At 40.1% G+C, this 25,471-nt stretch overlaps 2 protein-coding genes across 8 annotated transcripts in view; both read left to right on the forward strand.

The window, feature by feature from the left end:
* The window catches only part of LOC6051485 (myosin-10), a 32,651-nt gene extending 28,263 nt beyond the window's left edge, over window positions 1–4,388 (forward strand). For all 6 annotated transcript variants that reach the window (XM_038251925.1, XM_038251926.1, XM_038251921.1 and 3 more), the window contains one exon: window positions 48–4,388. In XM_038251925.1, the coding sequence (XP_038107853.1) occupies window positions 48–138 (91 nt within the window). In that variant the 3' untranslated portion in view covers window positions 139–4,388. The remainder of the gene's footprint in view (window positions 1–47) is intronic.
* A 6,280-nt stretch (window positions 4,389–10,668) lies between these two features.
* On the forward strand, window positions 10,669–12,447 carry LOC6039951 (YY1-associated factor 2). 2 transcript variants are annotated; one of them, XM_038257415.1, is made up of 2 exons: window positions 10,669–10,983; window positions 11,224–12,447. In XM_038257415.1, exons 1-2 carry the CDS (start codon window positions 10,845–10,847, stop codon window positions 11,532–11,534), a joined length of 450 nt encoding a protein of 149 aa, XP_038113343.1. In that variant the 5' UTR covers window positions 10,669–10,844; the 3' UTR covers window positions 11,535–12,447. The 2 variants fall into 2 exon arrangements, 1 of the variants encoding a protein (XP_038113343.1); XR_005277734.1 differs by having other exon boundaries at window positions 10,841–10,983; window positions 11,209–11,367.
* The last annotated feature ends 13,024 nt before the right edge of the window (window positions 12,448–25,471 follow it).

Genomic DNA, 25,471 nt, shown 5'->3' on the forward strand with positions numbered 1-25,471 from the left:
TGAGGTAAACTGCTCTACAGTTTATAACCATTTTTATTTTATTTCAGAGCTTTAAAAAATGCTCAAGCAAAACTCAAAACAGCACAGGCACAACCCCAAGATGCTGGACCAGCCGGTTTCCTGAAAAGTTTCTTCTAAGCATCGTGTTATTAAAAATCCACTGGTTTGTTATTCTTTTGGAATGGAGCTGTTGGAAACAGGAAGGTCATTTTCGAATACAGTTCTTCAGAAGCGTATGATGATGGCTTGAGCATCTGGCACATTCGCATTGCAACAGTATGGTTTTTCAAGGAAAACAAATCAAATATTTTTCCTAACAACATTGATTGGATAATGCGAAGGTTTGCAAATCGTTCACAAGCAATAGAACATCTGACAAAATAAATTGACAAAGTGCGCCATGTTTGCGAGTAAACTGTTACAGAGACAAACTAATACAAACAATGCTGCCATATTGAATAAATTAAGTTAAATATTAGATAATGTACTTTAAAGGTGATATATATCTAAGGATATCGCTGAGCTCGAACATATGAGGAAACAAGTCGCACGGAAAAAAATCAATTCTCGAAATCGTGAATTAAATTCACGAATGCGAGAACCACGAAGAAATATATTCACGTTTATAGTGCAAATGCACCATACTTATGAATAAATTCCTTCGTGGTTCTCACATTCGTGAACTTTATTCACGATTACGAGAATTGTTTTTTTTTTCTGTGCGAGAAAACCATTCATTGCTGTTGAAAGAATCTTATTAATATATCATGTTCACAAGCTATTAGTTAGTTGAATATGTATTTTTCTTTTCAAACTAATAATCTTTTCGATTTTTGAAGAACTTCACTGTTTTGAGCAAAACAACATTATTTTGGAAAAATAAAGTATTTTTGTTGGGTATTTTGAATAAAAATGACATATTTGGTTTTATCAATATCCAGCAAATGGAACGCAAGAAATAAGTTGGTGTAGCCAGCATTCCACATTTTCATCTTATACGGTATTATATTTTCTTAATTTTGACAATAAAAAATACTTTAACTATGTAAAAATCAACTTGTCAGCTAGAATTCATGCTGATGCAGGCTTAATTTGCAGTTAGTAGAAATAGCACAAATTTATTTTCACTTTTCATCACTATAAATAATCGCAAATGTTGCCTGCAATGGCGTCAATGCAAACTTCGTTCGAAAATGATTCAAAATAATATAGACAATAATTTAGCAGCACACTGTAAAATAAGATACACGATCCTTAAATCGAGACTTCTTATTACTATGAACCTTAAGGCAGAACATTATTTTTAGGAACCATTTAAACATAACTCAACTAAAAAGAAAACAAACAGTATTGCAAAAAAATAAAACTTCATAAAAAGCTGCATTTTAATTTTCACCTTCGCATTTCTCCACGTTATCTGTTTTGAAATGTCGTCAGAAAACCAAACAAAATATTCGTCGATTTTGCACCTTAATCTATCGCTACAAAATGCACCCCTACGCCAAATTTGAAATGATTAAACGAATAAATTTCAACTACAAAACATTAATCTCTTTCCTTAAAACTCTTTGTGAGCAAAACTTATCAAATAAATTTCTCCAACTTGAACACACTTGTATCATTTTTTTCAATTCTATCAATCAAGAAAAAGAAAAGGAGACAAAAAATCAATATGTATGTACGTGAATTGTTCATGTCTATCGAGAAAATAGGTTTAGAAATCATTATTATTATTATAAAAAGTGGAATGAAAATACGAAAAATGGAATACTGAAAACGCAATATTTTCTATGCGTAACATACTCAACAAAGTAAATGCATACTTACACACATCAACACAAAATATAGAGAACTTATCAAAAAGACGAGAAACCACTTAGTTAATGTGGCAAATCATGAGTCTTGTTGTTACTACACTATTTTGATTACATTTTTGTTGAGAAATAGCAGTTCTACGCAATATGAATTGCATTGAGTTGACGTTCATTACAAAAATCAAGAAAAAACACAACTTGTTATACCTAGTACGATTAATTCAATGAAGCACAAATAAAAAGATTTAAAGGGAATTTCCATGTATCCAACTCTGACACAATTTTGAATGAATGATCACTATTTTCGGTACCTTGCTGTAACATACATTATTAATACAATTTCAGTTCAATAATCTTATGACCTGAGTCTAGCTTTTAACAATCGGTGTTGCGTCTGGCGATACGGAAAAATAGAAAAATATATTATAGAACGACCAAAACCACATGTTATGCTAATAAATTACGTAAGTGAATATGCTGAATTTAACTAAGTGAATGATAATGCACTCGATGAAAATAAAGGAAAAAAATATTTATCGAAACGTACAGTTGCTGTTTTTCTGTAAATAACTATTTACCAGTGAACGTAAGAAGAAGAACAAATACATTTTACCACAATCAACATCTTTTGTTGGATTTGTACAATACATGTTATTGGTCACGTTTCCAACTTACTGAGTGTACAAGCTATTCGGAAAAATGAATTTAAGTTCGACAGATGTAAATAGTAGTTTACAAATCTGTGCGCAGAAGGTTGGAAATATGAGCAATTTCCACCAAAAGTCGTGACTGACATGCATTCCTTTTTTCATCCCCAGATTCCGTATTGAACACCTTTGTCATACTTTCTTTGCATTGCACTTATGGTCATCATCACCAATGATGATTTGATCAGCATCGATGCTGTTTACTTATGGTAATCAATCATGTTTTGAAATTAATATCAGTTTTGCATAGCATTTCATTCAATGATTATTGTTAATATGTTAAATATAGTAATTATTTGTTTTTTTTTTCTTGTACCAAATAAGCCCTTGCATTATCTTAAAACACATGCTAACTTTTTTGTTTTTTTTTTTAGTTTTCGATCAAATTGAATTTGAAAAGTGCCTTAAAAACATCACTGGAGCACAAAAGATACAGATACGTTTTTTTGCCAACAAAAACAATAATTAACTTTCCAGCTTGAAGATAAATATTGTGCAGTTTATTTAGTAACAAGATTATTATTTCATTCTAGCTGTAGAACTATCTGAATGTGTGTACTCTATTCTATTATGACTGCTTAAAAGGAATATTTTTGAGTTTTTTATATTTAGTTCAAGTACAATGATCTTATCGGATTTTTTTTTAATTTAGCAACTGTACAATGTCTACAAAAACATGTGTTCTGATTTTGTATGGCAAACAAAACTGAGATATCTTTTGCAAAAATATAAATAAAATTCAGAGAAATCAAAAACAAAATTAAATATTAAAATGAAACTTGAAAAATCGATCAGATTATGTTAACATTAGCCCTGAAAGCATAATTACTGGAGTTTTTTTTTAAAGGTCAAATGAACAAAATTTTCAGTTTTTGCTTTTTGGGTGGTTTTTAATACCCCTGACTCAAGGCGGTTTCAAAAACACCCAAAAAGCACAAATTAGAAATTTGGTTTATTTAACCTTTAAAAAAACTCCAGATTTAAATTTCAAAATGAAAACTATTTTATGAAGATGAGACAGTAAGGAAGAAACAACTCATAACTGAATCTTGTTTCTAATTTTCTTTAAAAATTGAGTCTTTATGGCTCGTTTTGTTCCTATTGTAAACGAGTCTCAACCTTACCTAATCATTCATTAGATCTTTTTATATTGGAGAGTATGCGATAGGCCTATTCACAAATCACTTGGACAGATTAAGAAGGTGATGGGATTTATCTCCCAAAAAAGTGGCCGCGTGATTTGTAAATAGTCTTTACAAACAAATAAAGCATGAACACTTAAATAACAACATTAAAATTGTTCAACAATCCATTTGTTAATATTCGAATTCATTCCTTAAAAGTAATAATTTGCCTTAATCTGGTGATTCGTTTTGTTTCATTTCACAATTGTGGTTATCTGAATAAAAAAAGACATCTAACTTTTCCTGTATCTTATTATAAAATCACATAGAAATTGTACTAGAAAACGTAAAAAAAACTTTCTTCTAGTCACTGGTATTTACATTTTGCTCAATAAAGAAACGAAACAAATCACATACAGAACTATCCACATGAATTTATGAAAGCACAGATACAGATACAGATAGAAAACCAATCAACTTGTAATCTCTATAACTTTTTAATACGGCGTATCCTTGCGCAAAAACAAGCAACGTCCTGTTGAAAAGTGATTGTAGATCTAATGATACGATTGCTCCAATTTTTTACTGATGATTTTGTTCAAAATCAATGTAATTTTTTTGGTTTGGATTGGTTTTTATCATTTAATATGTACTGAAAAATAATCCTGAAATAAAACCCATTGAAAAGAAGATGAAACGACCTTTACAACTAATTGAGAGCATCAAGCAAGTGGACAGAGGACCATAACCAAAACAACATAAAACTAAGCAAAATTGTTGCCACGCAATCATCTAATTGAGAAACAATCATTGTCATTCAAATGATAGCCGCTATCATTTGAACAGACATGAGTATTAAAACACTAGAACTACTGAAAGTATTACTGAACAATGTTGGAATCATTGATCATAGTTCCACAAACGATGTGCGAGTTACAAATTAAATCAAATTCATCATTCACGGTGCATCAATACGTGAAATTATTTCGGCTAGGATAAATATTATTGTTAGGTTTTGTCATTTTCATTTCGATAAAAATGTTTCGAAACAGTCGATTTAATTTATTCACATATCTCGAAATCCATATATGGGTCATTCCAGGTCAACTGAGTACACTTTTGGACTCGACCTTCACCGATTTGGACCAAACTTGGAGGGAACGTTTATCTATCGATAGTTAACAGAAATCCCAAGTTTGGTGCTGATTGGACCATCCCTCTATTTTTGGCACCGCCCTCTTTTTTGGCGATTTTCTAAAAAACTTTTTTTTCTTTTAATCATAACTTTGCAACTATTTGAGCAAAAGACTTTCTACAGGTTGCATTTTATAGAAAATTGTCCAAGGAATTCGATAAAAATAAAATTTTAACCCTTAAATGCCCACTAATATTATATATTAACGTTTTAAGTATAAAAATTCAGTTTTGACCAATTGATTATATTTTTATTTTTTTTATTTTATCGCCATCGTGTTCCCCGGACAATTTTACATAATAATCAATATAGACTTCAAACTAAAATGAACTATTGGCGAGATACAGCGATTTTACTGAAAAAAGTTTGACTTTGCACTGCACTCTGTCCTATGAATTCAAATCCGAAATAAGTTTCTCACATATAAAAACCGAATTATGCGAGATTCATTCCTTTTTGTTGAAAAGTACACCATGAACTTCGGAGTGCTGCGCAAAATCAAACTTTTTTCAGTAAAATCGCTGTATCTCGTCAATAGTTCATTTTAGTTTGAAATCTATATGGATTATTATGTAAAATTGTCCGGGGAACACGATGGTGATAAAATAAAAAAAATAAAAATATAATCAATTGGTCAAAACTGAATTTTTATACTTAAAACGTTAATATATAATATTAGTGGGCATTTAAGGGTTAAAATTTTATTTTTATCGAATTTCTTGGACAGTTTTCTATAAAATGCAACCTGTAGAAAGTCTTTTGCTCAAATAGTTGCAAAGTTATGATTAAAAGAAAAAAAAGTTTTTTAGAAAATCGCCAAAAAAGAGGGCGGTGCCAAAAATAGAGGGATGGTCCAATCAGCACCAAACTTGGGATTTCTGTTAACTATCGATAGATAAACGTTCCCTCCAAGTTTGGTCCAAATCGGTGAAGGTCGAGTCCAAAAGTGTACTCAGTTGACCTGGAATGACCCATATACAGCAATTCCATTTGAAAAGAGCCTAAACCAAAAAAAAAGTTCTCCGATCGGGCTCAAAATTTTTCTGGGGGTTCCTTGGCCAAAATAATTAGACCCGTATTTTTTTGTTTGGCCATTAGGGTGGCCTACATCGTGCTAGGGTGGTTCAAAAAATGGCAATTTTCGTCATTTTCGCAAAAACCACTTTTTCTAAAATCATATCTCCGCGCCATTTCATCCGATTTTAGCTGTCTTAGACGCAAAGAAAGGTGATGAGTTTGGCTATTTGGGAAAAATAGTAAAGTTCCAAAATCTAGCTTAACTATTGAAAAGTCGTATGAAAACTTAAAATGGCGTTTTGACCGTGTCTGGACCAAAGAGCCTATGTCTGAAAATATTTTTATCGGATTCCTCGGAAAATTTCACATAACATATCAAAATTGGCGATGTCGAACCGTACGTTTCGAGATATGATTTTTGAAAAAACTGCGTTTTCGACGCGCCACGCGCAAAAACGGGAAAATGACGAAATCGGCAAAAATCAACTTTTTCCACTAAAACTGCGATAACTTTAAAATTTCAGCGATGACCTATAGATGTTATGGTACCAAAAGTTGCGTCTCTCAATTACGAAAATTTTGGTACCCAGACATGTATAGGTCATCGCTGAAATTTTAAAGTTATCGCAGTTTTAGTGAAAAAAGTTGATTTTTTGCCGATTTCGTCATTTTCCCGTTTTTGCGCGTGGCGCGTCGAAAAACGCAGTTTTTATTTTCAAAAAATCGTATCTCCAAAACGTACGGTTCGACATCGCAAATTTTCCGAGGAATCCGATAAAAATATTTTCAGACATAGGCTCTTTGGTCCAGACACGGTCAAAACGCCATTTTAAGTTTTCATACGACTTTTTCAATAGTTAAGCTAGATTTTTGGAACTTTTTACTATTTTTCCCAAATAGCCAAACTCATCACCTTTCTTTTGCGTCTAAGACAGCTAAAATCGGATGAAATGGCGCGGAGATATGATTTTAGAAAAAGTGGTTTTTGCGAAAATGACGAAAATTGCCATTTTTGAACCACCCTAGCACGATGTAGGCCACCTAATGGCCAAACAAAAAAATACGGGTCTAATTATTTTGGCCAAGGAACCCCCAGAAAAATTTTGAGCCCGATCGGAGAACTTTTTTTTTGGTTTAGGCTCTTTTCAAATGGAATTGCTGTATATATATATATATATAAATTTAAAGGAGCACTTAGGACTGCTGCTCGCTAACTGTAATTAATATTTAAGTAGTTAAAATATCTTTAATAAATTATTGATCGTATAAAATAAAAAGAAAAAAATCGAAATTTGAGAATCGCAAAGCTATAAATTCAAATCACAACTGTATAGAATAGATCGATAAAAATAGAAAAGGCACTGAGTCGTGGGTATTTGAGTCATGGAAATTGCAGCAAATGGATATACAAAGGAAAAAACAACTGGAGAGAATAACCAAATTAAACCATTAAGATAAAAGTTGACACAAAATAGAAAAGACTCTGATGAACAAGAGCATTCCAAAAAAATACTATTCGGTACCAACACTCGATTGCAAATCAAAGAAATAGAAGCATACCAATCGACGCTACATTATGTGTGCAAATAGTTAAGCGGTAATACAAATGTTAATATTATTAAAAATACAATGTTTATTTCAGTTTTATATCACACATCATTAAAAATAAATTAAACCACCTATGTGGTTGGTACCATCTTCACCCATTCCAAATGATTCTCACAAATATTAAATCTCTTAGAACGGCTGAAAAGGTCTTTAGATTATCTAGCCAACGACGGGTCGAATGACGGGTCCGGACATAGTTTACATACAGCAAAAAAAAGTACATAAGTGGCAATAACTTGAGGCAGGGTTGCCAGCTTTTAAATGTTTTGGACTCGTTGGATATATTATTTGTGGGGCCACTCAACAAAACTACCCCATGAAAATAATGTTGATTTCGCTTCACTAACTTTTCAAAACTAATTTAAATTTATTTGGTGCCTTCCTAACTCCATTACCAAAAATGGTTCACAGAAATGAATTAATTCTAATTTCAACAATGAAATCCATAGAAACCCTAGTGCCCAGATAGTTCTGTTTTTATTGTGAGATAAATTCCAGCTTCAAAAATTACCAAAACATCTAATAAGTTGTTATAACTAAAGACAAGGTTTCTGATCTCAGTTCGGATGATAGATCCGGAAATATTTTTTATAGAAATAAGTGACCCGGTTTTAAAAGTACATAAATACCACAAAAATGTAGAAACAAGGTTGCCAGATTATCAATCTCAAAGACTCATTAGATTATTCGATAACCAAAGTCCCTCTTGTTCGAGGGAATCGTATGGAACTGCTACAATGTTTAAAGTAGAGATTTTCAAATATTCCTCGGTCCTAACCTGGTCGTAGCACCTAAAAGGACCTAATAAAAAAAAAGTTATGAATAAAAAAAATAAAAAAATTTCAAACATTTAAGTACTTTTTGAGAGGTCAATTTTGGCCACAAACTTACCTCAACTTTAGACAGGTGCCAAAATGACAGAATTTGTTTCAGGAACGAGATTTTTTCAGCTAAGTCATCTTATGATGTTCTCTACCCAACCCTTTTAACAGAATTTAGTTTTAGTGAGAAGAACCTGAGAAATGGCAAAATCCGTAAAAATCACTTTGTCCCAATCTCACCCTCCAGACCCAATGTCACCCCCACTGACAGTATGTTTTTTTAAAGCAATAGAACAGTCAATGTTGTTGGTTTTTACTCAAATAAAATTTGATCTCGTTGCAACGGCACAATCCTCGCGATCCTCGGTGATGACCGTTGACCTCTAGCTTTCTCCCACAGCCGTCAGCTCGAGTTCAGCACGTTGGACGAGCTACGGCTATCGTCTCCACGAGATGAGAGATCAGTCTAGGGTTGTAGTCCGTTGGAGTCCCGGGATCATCACCGAACATACCAGAAGATACAAAGTATCGCCCCATCGACGAAACCTGACAAAGTAGCCCTGGTAAGTTCTGTTGTATTTCTCACGTCAATGTTACTGTCTCAATAAAATAATAGGTCCTTATGAAGATGCCCCCCAGTAGCATCGAAATGTTGGCATTGTTATAAAACGGACCATACGCTTTTTAATTGACTGATCAGCCGAAACAAAACTCCCAGAATGTTCTCTCCAGAAGTACCGTCAGTGGGAGTGACATTGGGTCTTGGGGGTTAGATTGGGTCAAAGTGATTTTTTACGTATTTTACCATTTCTCAGGTTCTTCTCAATGAAACTGAATTCTGTTAAAAGGGTTGTGTAGATGACATATTTAGATGACTTCGCTGAAAAAATCTCGTTCCTAGAACAAATCCTGTTATTTTGACAGCTGTCTGAAGTTGAGGTACGTTTTTGGCCAAAAATGACCTCTTGAAAAATCATTTTTCTTATATTTTTGTTGGAATTGCTCGAAAACTACTCAAATGTTTGTAAATATCTACTTCAAACATTGTAACATGTCAATACTATTCCCTCGAACAAGAAACACTGTTGGATGACTTGTTTTTACCCTATAGTTGTATTTGAGCATCATTTTAGTTTCATTTGACCCAATGTCACCCCCTCTAAGGGGTGAGATTGGGTCAATTTTAAAACTACTTTCATTTAAGGTAGTGATCGTCAAAATCCACCATATTTTGGGAAAATGTTCGTTAACTATCTAAGAACAAATCTACGTTGAAAGATTTTCGATGTTATTTAAATTGTTTTTGTTATTAAGAAATTTCGATAGGTGTATCGTTTTTTGACACATAGCCCCATAGTCACTCCCACTGACGGTATTATATATTTTTATCAAAACAGGGCTGCGGAGTCGAGTCGTATTTCAAGCGACTCTAACTCCGACTCCAACTCCGGCCTACCAACTCCTACCCCAACTCCGACTCTGACTCAAGCTTTCAATAACTTTTTGGCTCCAACTCTGACTCCGACTACGACTCTACATACTTTTAAATATTTTAAAAGTTACTTTGAAAAAAAAATGGATAGGATTATTTAATTATTCTCTTAGTGTCAAGTTTTTTCCAAGGAAAATAAGTTCGAATCACAAAACGGAAAAAAAGTTTCTAGGTAAGTTTTATACGTTATTAAAACAGAAATTAAATCCAGTTTTCAATTTTGTAATCAGATTTGGATTTATTTAAATAACCTCAAATTTACATTTATTTTTCTAACAGCTAATAAATTTAAAAATCGAATTGTATTTTTTATGAATCGTTAGTAGAAATCAAGTCTTAATGATCTATTTAACATATTAAAAGCTACATTGATTTTTATTTAAGACGTGGACATGGACACATGGACATCACGGCTGAAGAAGTCATTGCAAATCAATGCCGATAGTACAGTGCCGATTTATTTTGCATCGACCAATCTGTTTCCCTTGACAATCTGTAACTAGCAATGGTGGCCGACAGCTATAAAGTCAACTTCGTTTTCATACATTTTAAATGGTTTACAATCAATTGTAAAAGTTTTTCGGATGAAAATATAAACATTCAGCGTTAATTCTTTTTTTGCCTCCTGATTTTCTGCGAAAAAATCACTTCATTTTTTTGTTTGAATTGAATTGATCATAAAAATACCTTTTTGTATCAGTCCTACCAATAAAACAGTTCTTTAGTTTCTAAAATTAACTGTCATTTCAAATTGATGCCGACCACTCCCATTTTGCTATAAACATTGTCAAAAAAAGACATAATGGAGTTAAGCGAAGCTGCCTGCCATTTTGGTGAGCTATAATGATGCTCATAAGAGAACAATGTTTATATCAAGAGCAGCAGAAAAACGACCGGGTAGGTAGCCAAGGAGGAGAACGATTAAGAAAGTGACGTTTGTTGCAGCCATCATCAAAAAGCTGAAAAAATTGTTCCGATTCAATTGCAGTGTTCAAAATGTCTCAGTTTTTATTGCAAAATTAGCCCAACATTGAATATTCGGGTCCCTAGACGTTGATTACAAGACATGGATAAGAACAAATCACCGATTCGTCGTGCAAAACGTCAATCAAAAGTAGTAGAGGAGAATTTTTGGGACTGCAGTGTGTGCACCTATAGAAACACAGCCGAAGCGTTCAAGTGCTTAATGTGCGACGTACGGAAAGGTAAAGGGAATTCCTCTCCTCTTATGCTATGAGTGAAAAGAAGTATAATTTCTTGAAGAATGATTGCTGTACATTTTTCTTATTAGTAGGTAACCATAAACATCAATTAGGTTGTCTAAATACAAAAAAAAATACAATTTCACTCATACTATAAGAAAGGGGATTGTCATACATATAAATACCTGTACTGCCAAAAAGAAGGGGATGCATTATAATTAATTTCAGTTTACTCGGTTCCAGGCACATCAACCCGCAAACCTCGCCTTAACTCGGCGCTGGTAGCACAACAAGCGGCAACACAAGCCTTTCCCGGGGCCTCAGGAACTCCTGCGCAGAACTCCAAGTCACCAGGAAGCAAAACATCACGGAATAAAAACAAAAGATCGAAATATCCTCCCCGACTGAAAAACATCGACCGATCTAGCGGACAAACACGAGAAGTCACTGTAAATTCTGTAACGGTTGTTATAACCGAATACAAACCGAAGTCATCAGTAAGTCGGCATGATTCAAGTGAAAGCTTTAGTGAGAGTAATGATTCTAGAAGTTAAACTAATTTAAAATACATAGAATAATGTTTCCACAGAGAACTTATTTATTGTAAAAATGTCAACATTTTAACTAAACGCATAAGACAGTGAAGAAATGTATCGAACCTTAAAACGAATTATGTGAATAATAGCTTCTAATCTGCTCAATGTTCTTTAATGATTAATTTATTTTGCACTGCGTTATGATGTTTGTGTTTTATTTTTAGTTTTGAAAATACAAACGGCACAGTTTCGTCCTTCATTATAACGAGTATTTTAGGTAAAATGCAGAATCAACATTGTAAAACAATATTTCAACAATGATATTATTTTACCAACTACGAGAAATCACAACTATTTGTAAGAGTAAGAAAATTGTACTGATTTAATTGTAAATTCCTTTAAAACGCGATACAATAAATTCAAAAATATGCTTTAAGATAAGTTCACTAGCTACACATTTGTTGCAATGGATGAAAATCAACTGGATTAGGCAAAGTTAAATTTAGTGTTGAAAGATGACTTACAAATTTCGAATCACTGCAAACAAACTGAGAAATGGAATAGATTTATACTGCCACATACTTCAGTAGCAAACTCAAAAATTAAAACTGATCTAATAGATTAAACCAATCATGCAACAACATTCAAGTCACACGAACTTAAACATCCGGATGCAATTAAATCAATGTTATGATCAAGCTGCTTGTGAACCTACCGTTATGCATTTGATAAACATAACATTCTAAATGTGCAGTTGACAATTAAAGAGCAGGTTTAAAGCTAACATGTTTTACAAGCAACAAACATAGGTTTGTCCTGCATTGTCAACCATGAAGATGTCCCGGATATTTAAAATAATGGTAAGATTTGTCAAAAAAAGTCTAGCCATAGATTTAAAATAAACTCTTAATACGGAATACAACTCTGAAAAGTTTTTTTAATATATTTTTCCTCCGAGCGAACAGTGTCCAGAACCCTTTGAAAATAAATTGTTCCAGCCTACAGGACCCGGGAGCACCAAAACATCAAAGTAGGGTAGGGTAGTCTGCCCACCATTGAAAAAACGGCTAATATCCACTTTTGGCAAAAACGAGATATTACACCCAAAACTGGCAGCGCTAGTCCGAGAGAATGATGGTCTCGAGTCGAGAGAATAGTGGTACCATTCACGGACGCAGAGAACACAGCTCGAGATGGGCGATAGAACTATTCTCTCGAGGTTCATTTGCAAAAAAAGTTCATCCGTCAAACAAAAAACCAAAAGTGTCGACAACGGGAATCGAACCAGAGACCTTTGACAAACCAATCCAATGACTAAGCTGCCTCGGCCACCACAGCTTGGTGACCAAGAAGAAGTCAGAAGTCGATGTATGACACTTGTTGGAGATTTATTGATTCAACTAACGAATGAACTCATTTGTTATGATGGTGTGAGTTGGTACCATTATTCTATCGATTTTGGCACTGAGCCCTCAATAAATTTTGAGAGAACGATTATCTCGACTCTGAATTTTGGGTGTAGGTTTCTGTCAACATTAAATTGTTTAGATGTTTCATCACAATATGTGCATAGTGCCCAAGGGGTGTAATACTTTTTTACATACTGTACATATCGACTCAGAATCGAAAACTGAACAAATGTCTGTGTGTATGTATGTGTGTGGTATGTGTGTGTGTGTTTTTTTTACAAGGTCGGAATCTGCTACCAGACACCTGATAATTAATTTCTCAGGTAGTGTGGGGTTGGGAAAAAAGATTTTCCCGACCCACTAAACCAGTCCTTGAACGTCGTGCCTTTTTCCCCCCGGGACCACCTTTCGGTATAACTTCGGGGGGAGGCGTTGCATTTCTGCACTAGTCTACTTACAGGATCCATGCCGGGTACTAGAACCATTTCCTGTTCTACTTACATATGAGTCCATGCGAGGGTTTAACCGCGCCTAAGAATCGCGTTACTTTTGATCGGCTAGTCATATGCAGCCCTCTCCTTGGACCATCGAGACGTGTACCGATTTGGTAGAGCCGACCATCATAATGTGCTCTTCTTCACAGCCACACTCGTGGGTTTTCAACTAGGCTCCTAGTCGTTCCTCCTCTGATCAATTTCCGCTGGAGAGCCGAAGTGATTTGCGTCATCGCTCCGACGACCGCATTCCACTTGGCGATGTCACTGCACATTCTTCGCACCACATTATCCGGGCTGGTGTCTGCTCCGATAATGGCCAGCATTTCGCTTCGCGCTGCCTCGAAGCGAGGGCAGGCGAACACCACGTGCTCCGGTGTTACCTCGCAATCGACGCAGTCCGGACAGAGAGGAGACTCTGCATGTCCGAACCTGTGCAGGTACTTCCTGAAGCAGCCATGGCCCGACAGGAACTGTGTGAGGTGGAAGGTGACCTCTCCGTGCCTTCTGCTCACCCACGTGGATATGGACGGGATAAGCCGATGCGTCCATCTGCCTTTCTCCGTGGTGTCCCACTCCCGTTGCCACCTTGCCAGCGATTCGGCTCTCGCAGCTTCCCGGATACCTCTAGTGCCTCTTCGGTTGTAGCGCACGGTGTCCTCCTCCAGTGTGATGCCGATGGGGATCATTCCGGCTATGACACCAACTGCTTCCGACGAGATGGTCCTGTACGCGCTTGCAACCCGCATGGCCATCAGTCTCTGCGTTCTGTTGAGCAGCGCTCGATTTCGCTTCGTCCCCAGCGCCGTCCACCATACCGGTCCGCCGTACCTAAGTAAGGACGTCGCGACACTTGCCAAGAGGCGGCGCCTACTGCTCCTGGGTCCAGCATTGTTCGGCATAATCCTCGACAGTGCCATGATCGCCTTAGCCACCTTCTCGCAGGCGTAATCGACGTGGCTGTTGAAGTTCAGCCGGTCATCCACCATCACCCCGAGGTACTTGAGCGCTCTCTTCGAGTGCACTACGTGTTCCCCAACGTGTATCTGGGCCTGCTGCACCTTCTTGTGGTTACTAACCAGCACCATCTCCGTCTTGTGGTGAGCGATCCGCAGCTTCACCTCGAATATCCAGTTCTCGATCATTGCGATTGCCTCCATAGCCAGCACTTCGACCTCCTCGACATTTTCGCCAGTTACCGTCAGCACTATGTCGTCTGCAAAGCCAACAATCTCTACGCCGTTGTCAACACTCCGTCACACATTCCGTTCCACAGTGCTGAACCCAGAATGGATCCCTGCGGAACTCCCGCGGTAACAACAACGGTTTTTTGTCCATCGGCAGTGTCGTAGACCAGCACGCGGTTCTCGAAGTAGCTCTACAAGATCATGCATAAATAGTCAGGCACCTTCATTTTGTGCAGCGCTGCTGCTATGGCCGCCCAGCTCGCACTGTTGAACGCGTTCTTGACGTCAATCGTGACTATTGCGCAGCAACGGTTCCCTCTGCGTTTTTTCTTCCGCGCTTCGTTAAGGATGATCCGTTCCAGAAGCTTTCCGAGGGTGTCCAGCAAACATATAGGCCTATTCGATGATGGGTCCCCCGATGGTTTTCCTGGCTTCGGCAGTAACACGAGCTTCTGAACCTTCCACTGGTCGGGGAAGTGTCCTTCGTCCAGGCATTTCTGCAGGACTGTTCGAAACCTGTCCGGGAATGCTTGAACCGCCGATTTCAGGGCGAAATTCGGGATTCCATCCAGGCCGGGAGCTTTCTTCACCTTCAATCTCTTCGCTACTGCCACAAGTTCTTCGTTGGTGATCAGATGACCTTCGGCGTTGCTACCCCCTTCGTCGTTGTACGGTGTAGGAGGCCATGTCGTTGGGTCATGTCTTGGGAAGAGCCCTTCCACAATGACCTTCAGCTTGTCAGGACACGTTCCAGCCACCATCGATGGGCCTCTGATCTTTGCCATCGCGACACGATATGCGCTTCCCCAAGGGTTTGCATCAGCGTCTTGGCATAACTCCTTGAAGCAGTTTGTCTTGCTGCATTTGATCGCTTTCTTGAGCGCGGCCTTTGCAGACCGGTACTCCTCTCTGCACTCCTCTCTAGTTGCTTCGGATCTTGCTCTCTGGACTCGTCTTCTGGCGCTGAGGCAACTTGCTCGAAGGGTACCGAGTTCTTCATTCTGGACGACGACAGTTCCTTGGTTCCACGTCCACGTCCAAAATTAGCGCTCCGTGAGCGAAATATGAACGCGAGCGCGAGCATGGAGCAAGCGCGAGCTGAAAAAAATCGGAGCAAACGAGAGCGCGGGCAAACGTGAGCTAGCTCGCGCAGCGCTCCTCTTCACGAATGAGCGAAAAGTGAGAGCTTACGAGCGCGTGACGAACGCAACACTGGATATAGGTTACATACATGTAGAAATTCTCAAAATTTCATAGTTCGGAAATGTATTAAATCTTTTGCATGATGCAGTTTTTTCAATCAAATGTAGATTCCATGGCTTTCAACTTCAATATTTATTTTTTAAATTTGAATATTGGTTCAAGTCTCAAAGCAATTTTGATTCATAAAATCAATCATTCGAAACCCACAAGCTGCCCTAAACACAATGGCATTAGGCATGCATTCAACGCCAAATCTATGAACCGTGCACAAAAAAAACAATGAATGCACTTTTTCTGGAATATCGACTAAACATTGCTTTTATCAACACGACAGCTTCTACTTGACAGCATTAACAATAAATAAGCAGTTCAACTGGCTGCATGATGGAATCGTTCGGGGCTTGCAATAATTATTTTATTTATTATTCTAACGTAAAATGTTCGTTTTTGTTTTGCGCTGATAAATAATGGCTGCAGACACCCACAAGCAACAGGGTCAACCTCAGTAGCCATCTAGTGCATAAACGATTCGGAACAAACATTTAAAGGGGATATAACATGTGACATCCACTCTGCAACTATTTTATAGACAAATTCAAGGCATTAAAACCACATAATTGTAGTTGTAGCATTCAGCAGTGAATAATTTTTTTTTCAAATGCAAAGAATTAATGAATAAAGCTGCGATTTCATGTAAACTTCGAGTAGTAGAATAGTCGAGGAGTAGACTAAATTCTATTGAATAATCAGCATCAGCAGTGGTGACGAGCAGTCTTGTTTTTTTCATGTGCATGAGGTGAGTAATTTATTTAATGATTATTGATGCTTTACCTTTGGGTTCCTCAGAAACATGTGCACTTTGTTTTTTTTTTTTCAAAAATATGTTTACAGAACACGGAACACGTTTTTCAAAATCGTACCATGGGATTTGAACACTTTGTTCGAGGTTCCCATTTTCATGAACGCTTGTTCACGATTTTGGGAACTCTTTTTTCTCCGTGAACCAAACAGCTTTTCTCCTAAATTTGTATAGAGCAACATTTTCTGGTCAAGCTAAAATTTGGTGGGGCTGTTGATACCAAAATAAGCAAAATCTTGAGTTTCCTCTATTTTAAAACTACGATATATCTGGAACAATAAGCATAAGCATAAGCATAGGTGACCACCTGCAATTGCTACTCCGTTATGTACCATGACCTCCAGAAGTTACATCAACGAGCCGTAGAAGATGAGTGGGAGCTACCCAAGTAACATTTTTTCCAGGAATTCTACAAGAGCTCTTCAAGATAGCTACAGCATAGCAGTTTGGACCGCGGTAGGATAAAACTCCCTTCAAGTACTCTTCAAAACTCCTGTAGCTATCTTAGAGAGCTCTTGTTGAACTCCTGGAAAAAAAATGTTACTTGGGTAACTATCTTCGACCAGTGGTAGTCCGATACTTGAGTGATAGAACAATAAGCCGTACAAAGTCAGGACTCATTTGAAAAAAAAAAAATGACAATGATTTTTGTAGTTCCATTGTACCGTAATCTGGGGTGAATCGAGACTACAGTCTGAATAGGGACAGGAGTTTTTAGAGCACTTAAAGCTTTTAAATTTGGAAATGCATGTACACATTTTGTTGGCCTGGGTCTGTGCTAACCGAAACCAACCAGAAAAATCAAAATAATGTGCTCCAACATGGTTAAAACTGCTGACCCAATTCGCCCCATGTGTCCCGATTGACCCCAGTTTACGTTACCGATAAAAAAACAGTTTTTTGTTCTTGTTGCGCAAATGAAAATTTGTTGCTTATTTTTCACATTGAGAGAATATTTTAAATAAAATGTTGAAATAACCATCGTTTTTGTGAGAAAATTTTACATTTGTTTTCAATTGGGTTCAATGTTTTATTTTTAGTTTACGAGATATTGTGAAGTTGACGAGCTGATCAAAACATTAATTTCAATTTTGCACTTTTTTGTGCTTCACTGAAAAAAAACAATCCTCGAAATCGTGAATTAAATTCACGAATGGGAGAACCACGAATGCACCATACTCATGAATAAATTCCTTCGTGGTTCTCACATTCGTGAACTTAATTCCAACCGGACCCTAAGATGACAGTAGAGAACCTGAGAGAAAAGCGTCGTCACTCAGTGCAGCGCTTAAATTACTTGTCAAAATTGAGTTCTTTCGTTTAAAAGCACATGAGTGGGAAAGAGACGGGAGAGCGAGTTTTGTTGTGTTTGAGTGCCATGTCATTTCTCTTTGAAGGTTCTCTAGATGACAGTTTTCGTGAGTTGCGCGTATTCACCGACAGATGGCAAGTGGGCCTCGTCGGAGTCCGCCCATCAAATACGCAACTCAAAATTTGCATAGGAAACTTTTTTTCGTGACGGCTTTTGCGGCACGCTCACTTCAACTGTTCTAGACTAATATTTGAACGTGGCGTATCTCTTAACAAGTTTTTAAAGAAAATGATTCCAAAATGCTTGTTTTGTCGTTTTAAACCAAAATAAGGTAAAAACCATATTTATTTAAACTATTCGCCAATCTCAAAAGTTTGGCTAGATAATATCGAAGGGCCGCCATCTTAGGCCCACTGGTCTGGGCCCACAAAACGGGGTACGCTCAGTTTGTATGGGAGCTGTCAACATGCTCCCGGGCTGCTTAATTCACGATTACGAGAATTGGGTACTAAAGCCCTATGTCAATTGTTGTGTACAACGGTAAAAAACACGATTAAAAACCATTTGTGATCACTTTTTTTCATTTTAATGCAATTTTTTTTTTGACAAGACAACATTTTTTCGATGGATCAACTATGGTTCCCTTGGAACGAGCTGTCAAGTAGGAGCTTTTCTGTCAAGAAGGACCGCGAGGTTAATTTTTCAAAATTGATTGAAAAATCCATTTTAAACTCTTTGTGGTCGTACAAAGGGTCTTACTTACTTACTTTTACTTTTACTGCTCAGACAACCCCCGGGTCATGAGCTGTCTCCAGATGCGCTGCCACTGAACTCGGTCCTGGGCTGCTACTCTCCAATTCCGACTCGGAACTCCCACACTTCGAAGATCTTCCTCCACTTGGTCTAACCACCTTGCACGTTGCGCCCCCCTCCGCCGCGTTCCAGACGGCTCCGAATTGAACACCAACTTCACCGGATTGATAGTCTGGTTCGGTTGGCGCGCATCCAGCGCGTCCGGCATTCTCGCGACGTGTCCGGCCCACCTGATCCGGCCAGCCTTGGCGACTTTCCGAATGCTTGGCTTGCCGTAGAGTTGCGCCAGCTCGTGGTTCATCCTTCTCCGCCACACAGTGTTCTCACGCACGCCGCCAAAGATCGTCCTAAGCACTCGCCGTTCGAAAACTTCAAGTGCTTGCAGGTCCTCCTCGAGCATCGTCCACGTCTCGTGCCCGTAGAGAACGACCGGTCTTATCAGCGTTTCGTACATGGTGCACTTTGTACGCCGGGAAAGATGACCAGACCGTAGGGTCTTGTGGAGTCCATAGTAGGCACGACTACCGGTGATGATGCGCCTCCGAATTTCTCTGCTGCAGTTGTTGTCAGACGTTACCAACGAACCGAGGTACACAAACTCCTCCACGACCTCGAACTCGTCGCCGTCGATCGTCACGCTCGGTCCTATGCGAGCCCTAAGGGACTCGGTTCCTCCTGCCAGCAGATATTTCGTCTTCGCCACATTCACCTTCAATCCAACCTTTTCTGCTTCCCGCTTCAATTCGGTGTACCGCCTGGCCACCTCCTCGAACGTCCTGCCGACAATGTCCATGTCGTCGGCATAGCAGATGAATTGGCTGGATCGGTTGATAATCGTGCCCCGCATGTTGAAGCCCGCCCGCCTCATTACACCTTCAAGCCCAATGTTGAAACAGAGGCCGGAGATACCGTCGCCTTGTCGCAGTCCCTTGCGCGATTCGATCGGGTCGGACATCGCCCCGAAATCTTCACGCTGCACCGTGCCCCGTCCATCGTCGATTTCACCAGTCTGATCAGCTTCCCGGAAAGCCGTTCTCGTACATGATCTTCCATAGCTCTTCGCGATCGACCGAGTCGTACGCGGCTTTGAAATCGATGAACAGGTGGTGCGTCGGGATCTGGTATTCGCGACATTTTTGGAGGATTTGGCGTAGCAAAAGATTTGGTCCGTCGTCGATTTCCTCCACAAAACCGGCTTGGTACGGCCCAACGAAATCCTTTGCTCGCTCCGACAGACGACAGAAGATGATCTGAGACAGCACTTTGTAGGCCGCGTTGAGAATAGTGATGGCTCGATAGTTCTCACATTCCAACTTGTCCCCTTCTTGTAGATCGGGCATATTACTCCCTCTTTCCACTCCTCCGGTAGCTGTTCTGTGTCCCAGACCTTGACAATCAGCCGGTGTAGACAGGCCGCCAGCTTGTCCGGGCCCATCTTGATGAGTTCAGCACCGATACCATCCTTACCCGCTGCTTTGTTGTTCTTCAGCTTCTTGATGGCATCCTTAACCTCCCTCATCGTGGGTGCTGGCTCGTCCTCGCCGTCCACCATACCGCTGACGTCGTTTCCCCCGTCGTCCTGGTACTCCGCCTCTGGGCCGTTCAGGTGCTCGTCGAAATGCTGCTTCCACCTTTCGATCACCTCACGCTCGTCCGTCAAGATTCCTCCGTCTTTATCCCGGCACATTTCGGCTCGCGGCATGAAGCCAGTCCGGGATTGACTGAGTTTCTTGTAGAACTTACGCGTTTCGTTGGAGCGATACAGCTGCTCCATATCCTGGAACTCCAACTCTTCCAGGCGGCGCTTCTTATCCCGGAAGAGATGGGTTTGCTGTCTTCGCAACTGTTTGTACGACTCCTTGTTCCCACGGGTGTTGCGCAGCAGCCACTTGTCCCGCGCTGCTTTCTTCTCGTCCCAAATCGCCTGACATTCCTCGTCGAACCAGCCGTTCCGTCGAACTCGGTCCACGTACCCGATGGCGCTCGATGCCGCTGCGTTGATGGCTGCTTCCATGTGGCTCCAGCAGGCCTCCAGAGGGGCTTCGGCGAGCTCACCCTCGTCAGGCAACGCAGCTTCGAGTTCCCGCGCGTACTGGGTAGCGACCTCAGGATCCTTGAGTCGCTCCAGGTTATACCGCTGCGGGTGACGGTACCGGATCTTGTTGACCTCGGACAGGCGTTGGCGCAGCTTTGCCACCACCAGGTAGTGGTCCGAGTCGATGTCCGCGCCACGGTAGGTTCTGACGTCGATTATGTCCGAGAAGTGCCGACCATCGATGAGAACATGGTCGATTTGCGTCTCCGTGTCGTTTGGTGATCTCCAGGTGTACTTGTATAGGAGGTGTGCTGGAAGAAGGTACTACGTATGGCCATGTTTCGGGAGGTAGCGAAATCGATGAGTCGTAGGCCGTTCTCGTTCGTCTGCTGGTGAGCGCTGAACCTCCCAATAACCGGTCTAAACTCCTCCTCCTGGCCAACTTGAGCGTTCAAGTCGCCGATGACAATCTTGACGTCGTGTTTTGGACACTTCCTGTACTCGCGGTCAAGAAGCTCGTAGAAAGCGTCCTTGTCATCGGCGTCGCTTCCCATGTGCGGGCTGTGCACGTTGATGATGCTCAGATTGAAGAATCGGCCCTTGATTCTCAACCGGCACATTCTGTCGTTGACTGGCCACCACCCAATCACGCGCTTCGCCATTTCACCCAGCACGATAAAAGCTGTCCCCAGCTCGTGTGTATCGCCGCCGCTCCAATACATAGTATACCCACCGAGTTCTCGGTGGTCCTTCCCCGTCCAGCACACCTCCTGCAGCGCCACGACTTCGAGACCGCGGACCCGCAATTCGTTGTGAAGAATGCGGTCGCTCCCATCGAAGTTGAGAGACCTGCAGTTCCACGTCCCGAGTTTCCAATCCCTGGATCCCCGAAAATCGGGTCGGCGATTGGATCGGCTCGCATCTGGAGCTCTCTGCACTTGATTTTTACGGCGGGTGCGTGTAGCCATCACCAACCCCTGTCTCGCCGGAGGACCGTCGTACCAGGACTGTTTAGAGTCCCACCCTGGCACTGGGACTTTTAATCAGCCGCCCCTAACCTGGGGAACAGACGCTGTTTCGAGCCGCCCCTAACCTGGGAAACAGACGCTCGAGGGGGGTCCAAACTCTATCTGCTGTAAGCCGCCCCTAACATGGAGAACAGACGCTTACCTCGACGATGGAGCAGGACACCAGTTACCTTGAGCCGCCCCTAACCTGGGGAACAGACGCTCGAAGGGGGGTGGATCCAACACCCGCTGTTGTCAGCCGCCCCTGACATGGGATACAGACGCTTACAACGCACAAGTACTCGAACGCCACCCGATTTGAGCCGCCCTTACCTGGGGAACAGACGCTCTTGCGGGAGGAGGGGGCTTTGTGTGTGGTGGGGCAGTAAAACACTTCACTTTGCTCTAATTAATTTTCTTTAAAAATTCTTAAAACTTTTCACTGCTTTTAAAAACTTTTTTCCCACACTCCGTGCTTTCCGTGTCGCAAAGTTGTATTTGCTTCTTCCACACTACACTATCAGCCGTACACAAAGGACAGCGTGGTCGAGGGACGACGACGACGACGACTGTTCAAAGGGGCCCGGCTAGGTGTATTGTTTTTTTTTTCCTGCTGCTGCTGCTTTGACCCGTGGCCGAACGAAATTTCGCGCACTAAATTCACCGAAATTAACGACCGGCGGGTTCGGATTTCACCGGTAGCGGATTCACTGCGCGTTCCTGCGACGAATCCGGTCACTTTACGCCGCGAATCACCACTTTACCGCGAGTTTTGGGCGAATACCGGCGGAACGGTCCGGAGAACGACTTTACTCCCGTATACACGCACACAATTCCTTTCATTTGCGGAGTAAACGAAAATCTTTCGCCGGGAAAAAATTAACTTATCATCGTTTGAAGTTTTGAACATTTCCCCTATGGGACGAAATTTCGCCTATTTCAATTTTGTATATTGTATAGGAAACACAGAAAAAAAAACAAATCTCGTAATCGTGAATTAAATTCACGAATATGAGAACCACAAAAGAATTTATTCATAAGTATGGTGCACTTGCACTATAAAAGTGAATATATTTCTTCGTGGTTCTCGCATTCGTGAATTTAATTCACGATTTTGAGAACTGATTTTTTTCGTGAATGATGCAGGGAACATTTTTCCTGAATGTAAAAATATGATGAAAACGAAACATTTTTTAACCAAAACACACAAAAATATGTTGTTTTTCGTGTTTTTGTTACTATATTTTAAGTTAAAAATAAACACGCAGTAATATTTGTATTGTCTCAGACATTTCCTTTGCGTATTTTTTTAACAATTTTAATGATAATGGCATGAGTTATGATATGTTTACCAAACAATTCAATTCAATTCAAATTCACTTCAATTCAGTTTATTTCTTTAGTTTATCGACTAACAGTAGTTTTGTAAGTGCGGTACAGAGTTTTGGGGAATCCTTTCAGCTGTGTATAAGGCATTTATCACAATGGATGCAAATAAAGTTGGTTGTAAAGGGAAACAGGAAACAGGAAAACAACTCGCAAAAAAACTGTCACTATTGCTGAGATAGAAGGGGGATAGGAGGAAGAAAAGGGATTCTTCAAAACTAGATCACAATATCACGGCACCAAACTCGATATCAGAGGGTTCTCTGACATCGTGCAATTTGTCTAAAACCGCTGAAGCAGTTTGCTGGTCCAGGTTTCCAGCGATTCCGTGTTGGCCGCCTCCTCGAGCTCCTCTGTCGGGAAGTTAAACGGCAATTTACCAAACAATTTATTCATGAATAATAATGTTTTGAAGAAATATAGATATTGTTCTACGAATATATATTGTAATGGTGTACGCTGCCACTACTACCGAAGAACTCCAAGGCAAGATGAATGAGGACCTAGTTCAGTTGCACTGCTGGATGAATGAACACAAATTAACGGTAAATATTCAAAAAACCAAATACATGTTGTTCAATGAATCAAGCAGGATACGGTGGACGCTTAGCTACGGCGATGAAAACATTGAACGGGTCGACTACTTCAAGTACCTGGGTGTCTGGCTGGACAGTGACCTGAAATGGGAGTACCAGATCGTGAAGCTGAACAGCAAGTTATCGCAGGTTGCCGGGATCTTCAAGAAGATCTCGCCTGTGGTCCCAGACCAAACGAAGAAGATGCTGTACTTCTCACTGTTCCACAGCCACATGGTCTACGGGATTGCAGTTTGGGGAGCAGCTGGCAGCTCAACGGTCAGTCAACTACAAACTACACAGAACAAGGCGATCAAGAACCTGTTTGGCTACCGTCGTCGTACAGCTACTGCATTCATCCACACACGCAACCAGCTCCTCACCGTTGGTAGCACGTACTCGGCGGTCGTATATAACCACATACACAAGGTCCTACACGGCGGCATCCATACCAACACTGTGCTGGGCCGCGGTGTGGACAGACACGGGCACTTCACCAGAGGAAGGGGAAATCTTACTGCTAGCCGGATCAACACAACGACTTTTGGGCAAAACTCAGCACTCTACAAGGCAACAATGCTGTACAACGCTCTTCCCGAGGACATCAAAGGACTTCCAACTTCTCAATTTAAAAAAGAACTAAAAACAAACTATTTGAAGAACAATTTTAGACTGTTGTGAAAAGTTTCTTCTCTTAAATTTCTATAGTTTTTTGTCTCTCTGTGAATTGTTAGTTTTTATTTGCACTTATTTAATGCTTGTAAACAAAATGTAAAGCAATACAAACTAGTCAGTCACTACGAGCCGTTGGCTCATTGACAAATAAACGATTAATAATAAAAAAAATAATAAAACAACGTTAATAGATATGTTTGAGTGTATTTCAATAGTAATTTTTTTTTAAAGAGCGTAACCTTGGATGTAAACAAATAGTCTATCTCACTTGTTCAAGTGGCAGTTTCGTGTGTGTAATGGTACGTTCGTTTGAGGGCTAGTTCCGCACTGAGTGCCGCACTCAGAGCTGTCAAAGTGTTTGTTTGAAGAAACTCGCGCTACTTCCACAGTTTCGCCGCCATCTTGGAACTGAAACTCTAGTGCCGCACTCGATATTTTTTCAGTTTCATGCGAGTTCCATGCACACTGAAAAAGAATGTTCGTTTGAACCAAAACTGGCACCGACGAGTGTGGCACTCAGTGCCGCACTGCCTGTTCAAACGAACGTACCATATGAATATACAAAAACGAGAGCACGCAATGTAAACAATAACAAACACGTTTTGTTTGGCTGACCATTCTGTGCATTGTCCCAAAGTTTGGTTGAAGTTGGTTGCTGGAGTCCCGAGTTATAATTACAAATGTTTACGGTAGTCTAGCTTGTACGTGCGACAAACGCATCCTGACTTTCCTGGCCTGAAATCCCTTTGGCCTTTTGTCGCACTTACATCAATTTTCATGGAGTGACAAGATAGCACGACAAGATTGAAACTACTTTCATATGTAAAGTGACAAAAATGCACGGAGTTTTTTCGGTTTTTGTTGAATATCTCAGGATTGAAATCGAATTTTGGAGATCTGTGAAGGTCAAAAGGTGAGACATTGTGAGCTGCACAAAATGGCGTTCTTAACTCAATTTGGCCCAAAATGCACGTTCGACAAGTTAGCACGATGGCGACGA

Source organism: Culex quinquefasciatus, chromosome 2 (genome assembly GCF_015732765.1).
Source record: "Culex quinquefasciatus strain JHB chromosome 2, VPISU_Cqui_1.0_pri_paternal, whole genome shotgun sequence".
Lineage (NCBI taxonomy): Eukaryota > Metazoa > Arthropoda > Insecta > Diptera > Culicidae > Culex > Culex quinquefasciatus.

Bases quoted from the DNA above. Each gene is read 5' to 3' on its own strand.
- LOC6039951 (XM_038257415.1), top strand. From the start codon at position 10,845: ATGGATAAGAACAAATCACCGATTCGTCGTGCAAAACGTCAATCAAAA. The intron at 10,984-11,223 runs GTAAAGGGAATT...ACTCGGTTCCAG, and splicing joins AATGTGCGACGTACGGAAAG to GCACATCAACCCGCAAACCT.